Source organism: Hemitrygon akajei, chromosome 20, assembly GCF_048418815.1.
Source record: "Hemitrygon akajei chromosome 20, sHemAka1.3, whole genome shotgun sequence".
Classification (NCBI taxonomy): Eukaryota; Metazoa; Chordata; class Chondrichthyes; order Myliobatiformes; family Dasyatidae; genus Hemitrygon; species Hemitrygon akajei.
In genome coordinates, this window is record NC_133143.1 from 72,022,052 (window position 1) to 72,034,160 (window position 12,109).

The 12,109-nt window shown below is 35.7% G+C and overlaps 1 protein-coding gene across 1 annotated transcript in view; it reads left to right on the forward strand.

Moving 5' to 3' along the window:
- Positions 1–919: 919 nt before the first annotated feature.
- The window catches only part of igf2bp3 (insulin-like growth factor 2 mRNA binding protein 3), a 178,033-nt gene continuing 166,843 nt past the window's right edge, over positions 920–12,109 (forward strand). The window contains exons 1-2 of the mRNA XM_073024617.1: positions 920–1,334; positions 2,269–2,329. Of these exons, the coding sequence (XP_072880718.1) occupies positions 1,160–1,334; positions 2,269–2,329 (236 nt within the window). The 5' untranslated portion in view covers positions 920–1,159. The remainder of the gene's footprint in view (positions 1,335–2,268; positions 2,330–12,109) is intronic.

The following is a 12,109-nucleotide window of genomic DNA, read 5'->3' on the forward strand; positions in this document are numbered from 1 at the left end:
TTCAGTATTTATTGTAATACTTATGCTAAAATATTAAAATCGCAACAACCACTAAAAATTCAAACACCTTTAGTTCCAATTTTACAATGGAAACGACGACCAGACTGCACCACCCCAATTTTCATATTTGGAAAAAAATCTAAATCCAACCAACATTTCGATGCGATCCTACAATCATCGTCTCGTGGTTCTAACCAGTAACTAATAAATTGGGGTTAGAAGACGAAGCGAATACAAAGAGGGGAAAAGCTTCAAAATATAAAGTAGTTACGTCTCGTTTATTAGAGTGCAGCCATTGCAAGGTTTCCGTTTTGGTGGCGACGGGCTAGGCATCTTCTGAACGAGGTGTCCTTTCAAAAGTGGGCAATGTAATTCAGAGGGAAGACACGAGGCTGAGATCACCGCGAAATTGCACTTTCCTCCCCCCCCCCCCCCAATGCCTATCCAAACAGCAGCCCCCTCCCCTCCTCGTGGCAAATCACTGGGAGGGGATCGCAGGCCACCGCACCGAGGAAGCGCAGCAGCCGGGCCAGTTTTCGCGCCATCATTCTAGTACACGGCAGAGTGATTTAAACCAATGAATGAAACCTACAGGCTTGGGTGAAAAAAACTCGCTCAATTGGTAGCGAGGCTGAAGCGGCTTGATAGGGTGCAAGAGTCGGGGCTACGTACGAATGAGAAGGCGCATACAGGGAAACCGAAGGGGGAAAACGCAGCGATTAACAATCTCACAAATGTTATTGTACAATCGGGACATTTATCCCCTCTGCCCCACACCCCTCCCTTCCCGAGGAGAACTGAATAGCTGGCATTCCTCACGTGAAGAGTTGATGTGTAGTTTGACCACGTGGCCCATTCAGTCCGAATTTTCAGGGAATTTTTTAGAGCCGCATTTTATTTAGAGGCGGTGCTTAGAGTAACGTAGTGTGACATTTTCACAGCCTGTTTGCGAAAGGGGTTTTGGGGGAAGACAAAAAATAGTTTTTTTCCCTCTCTCCGCGGCCCGCCATCCTGGACTGTTAACACAACTATTTGTTCTGGGAATTTATTTTTATTTCTTTTGAGGACTTATCCTTCCTCAGTTTTATATTTAATTCGACCGACTGTTTCTCCAAAGGGGAAGATAAAAGAAGGAAAGATCTTTTGCAGTTTCTGCAACATGAATAAGCTGTATATTGGGAATCTCACCGAGAACGTTACCACTGTAGACTTAGAAAGTCTCTTCAGAGAATGGAAGATTCCCTTCTCTGGACAATTCCTCGTCAAAACTGGCTATGCATTTGTCGACTGCCCAGATGATAACTGTGCTATGAAGGCTATAGATACCCTGTCAGGTAAGCAGTTTAATCTCAAATACATCCATCCAACCTCGTGTGTAACGACCAACCTGGCCGTAACCTGGGTTTGTTGAAAGGCCTTGTGGCTTGGTTTAGTAGAAACTCTGAGCTATTGAGCACTTGAAAAAATAACTTCCCAGAGCACGCGCGTACCCCGCACTTGCCCAGGCATCAACGGAAGAGACAACAAACTCTCCTTGCTTCAATTTTAAAAATTTACAACCCCAATTGTTAGACCCCATTCCGTTCTTTCGCAGCGGCACGCGGTCTTTTTTTAACCACTGTTTATAAAGTATAGTAGCGTTTTAAAGGTTTGGAAGGAGCTAAGTAGAGATCAGTACTGTGTAGAATGCGTTATCTTTTATTTATTAAACTAATGGAGTTGAGATTTTTTTGTGTAAATACTTAAAATGGGCAAGTGATAATGTTGTAGGCCTTTAACGATCCTGGCGGCAGCTCGGAGGCTCCATTCAAATCAATGCGCGCCCAGGAAGGGAACGCGCACTTCTGCCTCTATATTTTATTTTTTTAAAAGAAAAAATTAAGACAAATAAAAAGTAATTGCGCCAGAAACGACCAAGGATCAAGTTTATTTTCGTTTATTGCATCTGACAGCGCGAATTGGTTTCCAGTCGGCCATGCTGAGTCCCAAAAGTGTCCTTTAGCAGTCGGCCACTAGAAACATGGCTGCAGATGAGAATACAGAACAATTGAGTGCACGACTTTTTCTAATGTACTTGTTTAAACTCTTCGCGCTTGTATTCGAATTCCTGCTGTTAAACTGATTCGGAGGATTAGTAACATCGCTACCTAGGAAGTTGTTGATCAGAATCACGCGCTTAGATAAACGCACTTAAAACAACCGGACAATTTTTAAAATGCTGAACTCGCTGTAGTTTAATAAACACTCGTATTTTGTGTATTTCCGTAGGTAAAGTGGAGCTACATGGGAAATCTATAGAAGTGGAGCACTCCGTTCCTAAACGACAAAGGTAAACGGATGAACTTATCTTGATTTGTCTGTCCAAATTAAAATAAAACGCACGGATCTGTCTGTTTTGAACTAAATGTTATCCAAACCCCAGTTGATGTGAGTTTCGTGCATTTTAAAGGAACATCAATTGCCTTTTTGAATTTGCTTATTGTCTTTTTTTGGGGTGATGCATTTTGTTTATAATCTTAATTTATGTTAGTGTTTAATTCAACTCCTTTAATTTTGGTTCGGAAGATTCAAGGAGCTTTACCTTAAGCTGTTGGACCTGACGCAGTAGTTTTTTAAAAAGTTCGTGGTTCAGCTGGAAATGCTAAGATGCTTTTGGCACTTGAGGAGTTGTCAACCCAAGAGAGGAAAATTCCAAGACCATTAAAATTAAAACCTTTGTTGTACAGAAACGTATCTGAATCTGTTTCAAAAACGGCTGCAAATGTGTAGATGTTTCCCACACATATAGTGTAATACAATTTATTAAAATGAAATGCTACTGCTATTATAAAAAGACATAAATTGGGTTGTGATTAAAGTTGGAACTAAATGTCAATTGTTCTTCAATCTTGAATTCAAATTTTGCCCATCCCAAAATAGAATGTCGGTAATATTTTGGATAGGTTGTTACAAGTTTGAGAATTAAAATGGCTAGTAGAATTTTTAGTCTTGCCATTTTGTGTTCCTCTAAAAGTTGAATTGTTTGGTGGGATACTTGTTTCCATATAAGAGTTTTATTAATCGAGGTATGATGTTTTCCACAATCAACATATGCATTTTTAAATTATGCTTGAAAATTGAATAGGTTTTTGAGAATATTAATTAAGAACAAATCTTCCCACTTTTCATGTTAATTAACCATTTTCTGAGCATGGGTAACATGGTCATTTGTGCCGAATGCTGAGAAGTTGTTGCTAAAAATGCTTTTATAGTTGCAAATTGATGAAGAGTTTATTGTAGGAGAAGCCTTTTGAGAACACCTTTTGCTCCCATAATTGTTCAATTTCAATTGACACTCTTTGTCTTCCATGGATTCAGTATTTAATAATTAGAGCAGATATGACTAAATCATCATGTCTGTTTTTATTGCAAAGCATGTCAACAATTAAATTGGGCTTGATTCTAAAAAGGTGCAAATTTAATATTTAAGACCTTTTGTAAAATGTGCCTATTTTATTTAGTAATTTATTATTAACTTTTTAGTACATTATTTAAATCTGTTCTAAGTGAAAGCTGTTTCTTGTGAGACTTTCCATGTTCCTGAACAAGTTTGTGTAACTTTTCTTGTTCAAAGGTAAAACTGGTTGCAACTGATAATTTTAGTGAATGGGTTGGTTCTTCGTACAGAAATTAACCTGGTATATATGGACCAATTTCACTTGTAGCTTTTACTATAATCTGGGGTCTCATTGTAAATCTTTAGAAAATATGGATTTTGTTCACATTTTTTAAGTCATTTAAATTATCAATTACAGTAGGGAGTTTAAAAATGTTTCATGGTTAACTAGATTTGAGAATGAAGCTCAATTGGTGATCTTGTAACTTGTGCTGAGTTTTTGCCTTGTTACATCCTTTATAATCTAGATTAGAAAACTATATTTCTTTGTAAATTACGATTGACTTTGTCAGAAAGTGAGTAATCCTAAAATTTAGAACATTTGAAACATGGTGTGCTGAGTTTGAGATTCGGTTGTGGTTTTGTTCCTTTTGTGTGGAATTTAATTGGAAATGATTTGATCAGATATGATGTAAATATCATTTGTGTTCCATACCAACCTGCAGTGCAAATTAAGGGATGCAATTGGGGTGTCTTCCCACTCCAAAGAAGTTGAAATTTTCGTACACAGCCAGCCTTGATGTGAAGATTCTTTTTTTTTAAAAAGCTTGCTACTGATTGAGTCATCTTGTATTAAAAGAACTTTGATACTAGCATTATAAATTGAGAAGTAGATTAATATCCAACCTCTCTGGACATAAAATTTTCTTTACATGTTTGGAAGTATGCATTGGGCAGTACAATCTGTTATTGAAAAAGAACAACTTGGGTCTGGCTGCCATCTTGCATTCTGCATAAACAGTTCCCTGGGATATTTGGTTTTGGGGCCAATGTATAGCTTTTAATCCTCCCCGTGGTGAAAAGGAGGGGGCACCCTCTAACTTGCTGTGGGGATGTGGAATTAATAGCAGTATTTTCTCATGAGTATGTATTGTCATCTATGAAAAACAACATGAAGGATATAAAATTCTTAATCCAAATGAGTTTTGCAGTGGGCAATCTAATTGGTGTCTTTAAGAAGTGGTTTGAAATTGATCTGTAAAATGACTTTGTTCTGTATGAGTAATTAAGGGTAATGGGGGGGCTTCTGAGTGGAACCCTTTTGAAATGCTAGGTAAATTTCTATATAAAATTGTTTATTTGCATTTTTAAATGCAGGTTTTCAAAAAGTGCAAAGTTGAGTTCTGAAGCATTTTTTCTTAGTTCTAACAATATTTTCAATGGTTTAGTTTTTTCTGAAGTAGGTTTTTTTGTACCATAAGGTATTTTGTAGATTTAGAGAATTCTAGCCATTGTTTTTTTAAAATCTTAAACAGTTTTGGGGTTTTTTTTGCTCAAATATTTTCATAAAACAAAAGCAAGTTTTGTGTTTTAGTTCCTTTTTCTTTCAAATGCAATTCAGCTGAATATTTGGCTGTTGTAATGTGTGGAAAAAGGTTGATCAGTTACTTTGCTTTATTTAGTAACATTGCTTCTACAGTTTTTGGAATCATGCTTATGTACCCGTATAGAAGCCCACCCAGTCTGCTGGTATGTGAATCCTGCGAGCTGTACATAAAGCCTTTCCTATACAAATATTCACTTTGGTCTGAAGGACTGGATTTGGTGAACATAACCTTTAAGTTTTTTTTGTATAATACCTTATTTAAAATGTAACTTTTTGGGAGGGGGTGTGGAATGGTAGTGATTTCAAATGGAAAAAGCTTGCTTTACTAATAACAGACCAACATATGGCATATGCAACTCTTTCACCCTGGTCTTCCTGCTCAGTTTTCATCAATGCACAATGTGTAGATTTATCCAAACGCCAGAGTTCTGCATATTTTCATTTTCAAGCTTGGAAACTCATTTTGAATTATCTAGTTTTTTTTCTCTCTGGTGACTTGATGTGCACGGCTGGGCAGTAAGGAGCCTCTCTCATTCAGCTCTCTTTGCCTCGAGGCTTGGGAGTCAAATGCAAGGGGTACTGCTAATCCACATCCTCCTCACGTAAAGAGAGGTCAAGAGGTGGTGTCAGTTAGGGTTGCCATAAAATTGTGTTTGGGGCCAGAGGACCAATCGGGGCAAAGTTTGCTTGATTTGTTATTCAAAGTAAAATTCTTGGGCCCAGCAGTCACTGCATTCCAGCTTGCGTTGGAACGCTCAGAATTGACGTGGGTACACCCACCATTGCAAAAGCGACCTTTGTACCTGCTGTGAAAGGCAGGTTGGGAATATGGTGCAGTAGAGCACTTAGTGAAGTGTTAACAGTGAAAGACTAGAGAGAGAGAGAAAGAGAGGGGGGAAGAGAGAGAGAGAGATTGGCTAAATCTTGCTTGGTAGAAGGTTGGAGAATTTGTAATGGGGGATGGTAAAATTTGTAAGATGGCTTCAGACCTTGTGTTTGAATATGTGCTTTTAGTTCACAAAATACACAACAAATCTCCAAGTCAGTATGTAAATTTATTCCCCAGTAACTTAGGATCATCTATTGGGGGGGGGGGGGAGATAGATCATAGAAAATAATTTGAATATAATCATTTAGCTTTTAATGAATTCCCAACTGTGACTAAGATTCTGTTCATACTTGTGTTCAAACTCTGACATTGATGTTTGTAGCCTTGCTGTGATATCACAGCAGCTGGTCTATGGTGGGGTAGTGTACATGTTCTCAGGCTGATTATGCACACAGGCTGCATTGGACAGTTCAGTTTGGGGGGGGATGGGTGATCTGACACTTGCCACCTGGGGTTAGAATGTATGTTCAGATTTTGACACCATACTTCATACAGCTATAAGTAAGCAAAGTATTTCCTGTTAAATAATGCTACCTCTTTTTTTGGGAGGAAAATGTTACGTTTTCTTCAAACAAAAAAGCACTTTCTTTGTGTGCATCTTGCTGAGTGAAGTTGAGGCCCAAATTGATTTGCTGTGCCCATAAGGTAATGAGAAATGGCTGTGAAGTGGCTGTTCTTTATTCTGCCTAGGGTTACTTCCTCCTTGACCTCTGACCACAGTCAGTAAAGGGGCAGCCATTACATACAAGGTGGCCGGACTATGTTTGGCAAATACGATTGCAGGGAATGGAAGTTGTGGCTTCCTTACAGCTATTAGCTTTTTAGAAAGTATTAAGGTTAAAATTGTAGAATAGTTTTCCCTTTGTCATTTGATTTTTTAAAAAAAATAAATGTCTAAATGGTTTTATGGACAAATGCACAAAAATCAGTGAAAGTTTGTGAAGACCAAGTCTGGTAGATTTGTCTTCATTCTGGTATTTCTTTGCAACAGCAGTTTGTTAAATACTAGAAGGATGACTTGTGAGATCTGCCAAGTTACCTCAGTATAGTAACTTCAATTGTCTAACAGCTCTTCATTTGTATTTTGACATTGTTTTTCTTATTGGTTCTCTGTACATTTTCTTTCAATCTGTGTCTTATTTCACTTTTAAAAAAATTAAACATTCTTTGTTTTTTTAAAGAGAAAAATCAGTTAAACAATGAAATCTACTTCAAGGTGTCATTTTTAAGTGTGAATCATACATTTCTCAGTGTAGTTGTATTCAAACATGTTTGGAATCAACTAGATCAAAATTATTTTGGAGGTTGAAGCAATGGAAATTAGATCAGGTTCCTGAATCTTCTAACTACAATAATGTTTCTTTAGAGTTTATCTGTGGTCTAAACTTTTATTCTAGTCACTCCTTATTTTGTCAAATGTCCTAATATTTTATTAAAGCCAGTGTTGTAATGATAGGTACGTAATGACTACATTGTAAAATGTATTTGTTTGGGATTGAACTTTAAATTCAACTCCACTTTCATTCAAGGTTGAAGGTAGTGGTGTACAGAGATCTTTGTATTTTTTTTAGCAGAAAGCAGATGTAAACAATCTACAGTGTGTTTTGAAGTTGTGAATATCTGTTGGAGCCCTGGTGGCATTGTAAGAATGAGTAATTGACTGCAATTAAACATTTTTGAAATTGTTAATTGTTGCATTAAAATCTACAGTTACAAACCCAGATATGGAGATTTTCTTACAAACTACCACCAAATCACAATCATCTGCTTTTTCTAGATGCATAGAAAATTGGGTTCAAATTTAAGTGATTAGATATGCATAGCATGCAATTAGTTAGTTTTTCTATTTCAGAAATAAAAGATGTCAATGATTGCATTCTGAATTGTGGAAAATGGTGCACTATTAAATATTAAATCAATTTAAAATGCCCAATTACTTCTGTTTCCCTAGAACTATACCTGTTGTAATGTTTTTTTCAAAATGGCTATTTTAGGGTTGTAGAACTTGAGAGTCATTACATGTGAGAAATATCAAATAGATCACTTGCCCAATAATGTGGCTTGCATATTAAATGCTGGATTTTAATATTAAATCATATGATATTGAAATATAACTATTGAATTCCAATTTGTAAGTCTTTTCTATACAGTGGTATTTTGGCCATTTAATTTATAATGAACTAATAATGGGATCTAGTGTGACACCAGATAATAAAAGCATATGTGCACATTTCTAATGAAATACCTTGTGTAACATTTTAATCAAATAGAATGGTGCATAATAGAAATTTCACAGCCAACCAGGATATTGCTGAGTGAACATTTAAAAATTTTAACTTTGCTTAAGTTTGGTTTTATAGCTGTCTTGATTAAAGTTCTGATCTATTTGAAGTTGGTCTGGTTCTATCTCCTCCTCCCTACCTCCCCCACACACACACACATATGCACCCACAAATCTATATACAGTATTTGCTGAACTGGTTAATTTGAAACATGATAATGGCTTTAGCATTTTTAAAATTAAAGTGATAAGTTTCTGAAGTTGTGTAAATTGGGAAAAACATTAAAATTGGAAATTAAAGTTCAAAGTAATTTTGTTATCAAAGTACATGTATGTCACCATACACTACCCTGAGATTCAGTTAGAGCTGTAAATAGAATGATTTTAGTAAGACTTACCACATTTGTTTTTAAATTATTTACAATTATGAAGCATCGTTAAAGGCATTTAGTGTTGAAATTCCTACAATTCACATATTCTTAAACTTGTGATTATGTATTTTATGTACAGTAATTCCATTAGCCTTGTCTAAGATTAAAACGATTTGATTATCTCAATCTGTAACCTTTTGTTTAAAATCAGAAGTCACAGATTAGAGAAATACAATTTCTTAGCATAGTTTTGCCTTTTTTCTGTTGGATGAGAATAAAATATTGGAATTTGTCCAAGTATGTAAGTACAGAATTGAAGGTCTAGTTGGGGATTCAAATGATTAGAAATAATATCACAAAGGAACGGACACAAATCACATTTGCATTCTTTTATAATTGATCTGATTAGATTTTGTCAGTTGTGTTGGCTGATTTAATATTTTTAAAGTTTTTGGTAGTTATTATGTAAACATAATTGACTGCAGATTAAAGCCTAAATGTATCAACTTTTTTTTTCAAAGTTGGTGTTTCTTACAAATTTTCTATAAATGTTACCATCAGTGTAAATCTCCACATTGCACCAATCTTGCATGACAATTGAATGATAAACTGAAACAGTTGAACGTTTTTACCATGTATCCATTTTAAATTGTTCTATTCATTGAAACTTTTGAGGTGGAAATCTTAAGTGTTCAACCAAAACCATCAGAAAAAAGTAATAAGTTTTAGCTCATATGAGTAACTCAAATGGCAGGCAGTGAAATCACTTGTTAGGACTTTGCAAATCTTAAATAATGCAATATACAAACAGTGGATCTAAAATATACTTATGTATTGTATGTGTAATGTGCAATATATGTGTGTAAATATGTATAGACACAATGACATCAGTGTGAATGTTGTATTCTCTAGTGCATCACCGAAAATGATTTGGACTTCTGACCAAATGTTGAATTATGTGAAATGGATATTTTCTTTGTCTGCACTGACCACTTGTGTATTACCCTATCCTTTCCATCCCCATTATAGATTTACAGAAGTCATTTTGAGGGAATGTTGGTCTAAATCTATTCTTGAATTGCTGTGTAAGTGACTCCAATAGTAACAGCTGCAATTGAGGGAGACAAACGGCAGCTGAACTGAAATGTTTGAGCTAATGAATAATTTCAGGATTTTTAATTTCTAAACTTTAATTAGAATTTAAGTGAATATTTAAATTTTAGAAGGATTTGACAATATTTTCTACTGTTGGTCAAATGTATGGTCTGTTCTGAAAGACACAATCATGTTAATATGGCATTAAATTTGAGTTAAAATTGTTGTAAGCTTTTGAAATCGATTAACAACTAAAAGCTAAAATTGTTAAGCAAAAAATAAAGTTGACAGCAACTTTTCATTGATATTTGGAACTCTTCAATGTGCCATGTTTGTCTTTCTACTGAAAATTTTGTCCATTGGTCCCTAAGTTTCACTCTCTCAACCCCTTATTGCATTATTGAAACGTTCCTTTACCAACCTCAGATGAAGACTGCCAATACCTTTTAGATTGGTGTCAATTTTTGTTAACATTTATGTGCAAGACTTGGAGATTTGGATGAATTTCTCCCCCCCCCCCCCCCCCCAAGAAGTTAACCACGCTAGGTTATGATTTTGCTGGACATCAGCATTTTCTTGTGTAAGTGTTGATTGACCAATTAAAGCTCTTGATTTTTGCTTCATTCTCCATTTGAAGGGTTCACTTAATCATGTTTGGATTTGGGTTTCACAATCAAGTTTATTATTGCTGGCATGTGTCGTGAAATTTGTTAACTTAGCAGTAGCAGTTCAATGCAATACATACTATAGAAAAGATAAGTAAATCAATTATAGTATATGTAAATTGAATAGATTGACAATGATGTAAAAAAAAAAGTAATATATTAAAAAAGTGAGGTAGTGTTCAAGGGTTCAATGTCCATTTAGGATTCGGATGGCAGAAGGGAAGAAGCTGTTCCTGAATTGCTGAGTATGTGCCTTCAGGCTTCTGTACTGCCCACCTGATGGTAGCAGTGAGAAAAGGGCATGCCTTGAATGCTGGGTTTCTTTCCCATCTCCCTAAACCATGGGCACTGAGTCACATTGTGATACTTTCTAAGCTTCTCTGGATAAAATTGGAGAAATCCAACTTGCATGATGAACCTGATGCTTTCCCAAGCATTTGGATGAGTGGGGCTGTTGACTGCATTTATTTGAATGTGCTGGTTGAATGATAATGGTCAAATGTGGTTTATTTTAATTACTAAGGAATTAACATGCCCTTTTTGTAATTGGAAAATTGGAAAACTTCTCAAATTTAAACAGCATACTTGAGAAAGATGTGCATTTCAGTTGTCTGAAAGAATTCTTTGATTGTAAGCTAGGGAGAGAACATCCCTGGGAAGACCACAATCTAGGGAGAGACATGCCAAGTTAGGACTTGTATTGTTGGATTTTCTACTGATGTTAAGGTCTTAGAAAATTTATGCAATCCATATTTGAATTTTTCAATGACTTTAAACCTTTGAAGAACCATTTTTGTAATGTAGAATATAGATAACTTTCTGAAGGCATAAAATCATTGTACAGATACCTGAAAGAGATAATCATAACTAAAACCTGAAATTGTACTTGTATTGTAACTCCTAAAAGAGCATTATTACACAATATGTTCTAGAATACAACATTCATGTTTTCTCCGAGGTCTAACTTCTAGCTGTTTCTAGCAACTTTATCTGTACAGCTGAGGTTACTGCTTTGACATTTCTGTAAGACTTGTCCAGCAGGTCATAACATCCTTTACAATTCAGTAACATCCATGGTCCTGAAGTCTCTAGCGCTCACAGTTCTGAAGTTTAAATACACTAATCACTGAAGTTAGTGTACTTGTGAATGGAAAATGTATATAAAAAAAGTCATTAAAATATTGACCTTTATCTTAAGGGCTTTAGTATAAATCACTTCATTCTCCCAAAAGGAGCCTAAAACTCCCCCAAAAAAAGTATATTGTACTGAGAAGAAATGAAGATTCAAAGGACCGAGGTTAAGCTTTATATTGTGGATGAGTTACAGGGAAAGTTAAGAGGCAGCTGAAAGTGTCAAACATGACTTTTTAAGGAGAAATACAATAATAAAATAATGACAGTTTTCCTCTGGAGGGAATTCTCAATAAGAAGGCATTATATTTAAAAACACAAGTTATTGGCCATGTAGAGGTAAAAACAAAAGAATATTTTGCATTGGTAATAGGAAACCTCTAATCCAGGGGTTCCCAGCCTGGGGTTCATAGACCCCTTGGTTAAAGGTAGGGATCCATGGCATTAAAAAAAAAGGTTGGGAACCCCTGGTCTACACCCTTTACAGGTTCATATTTAGTCAGAATGTCAAAGATTGCACCAGAAGGATGGACAACCAGTGTGCAAAAGACGACAAACGATGCAAATACAAAAATAAAGAAAAAATGATAAATAAGCAATAAATATTGAGAACATGAAATGAAGAGTCCTTGAAATTGAGTCCTTGGGTTGTGGGATCATTTCAGTGATGGGACAAGTGGAGTTGTCCCCTCTGG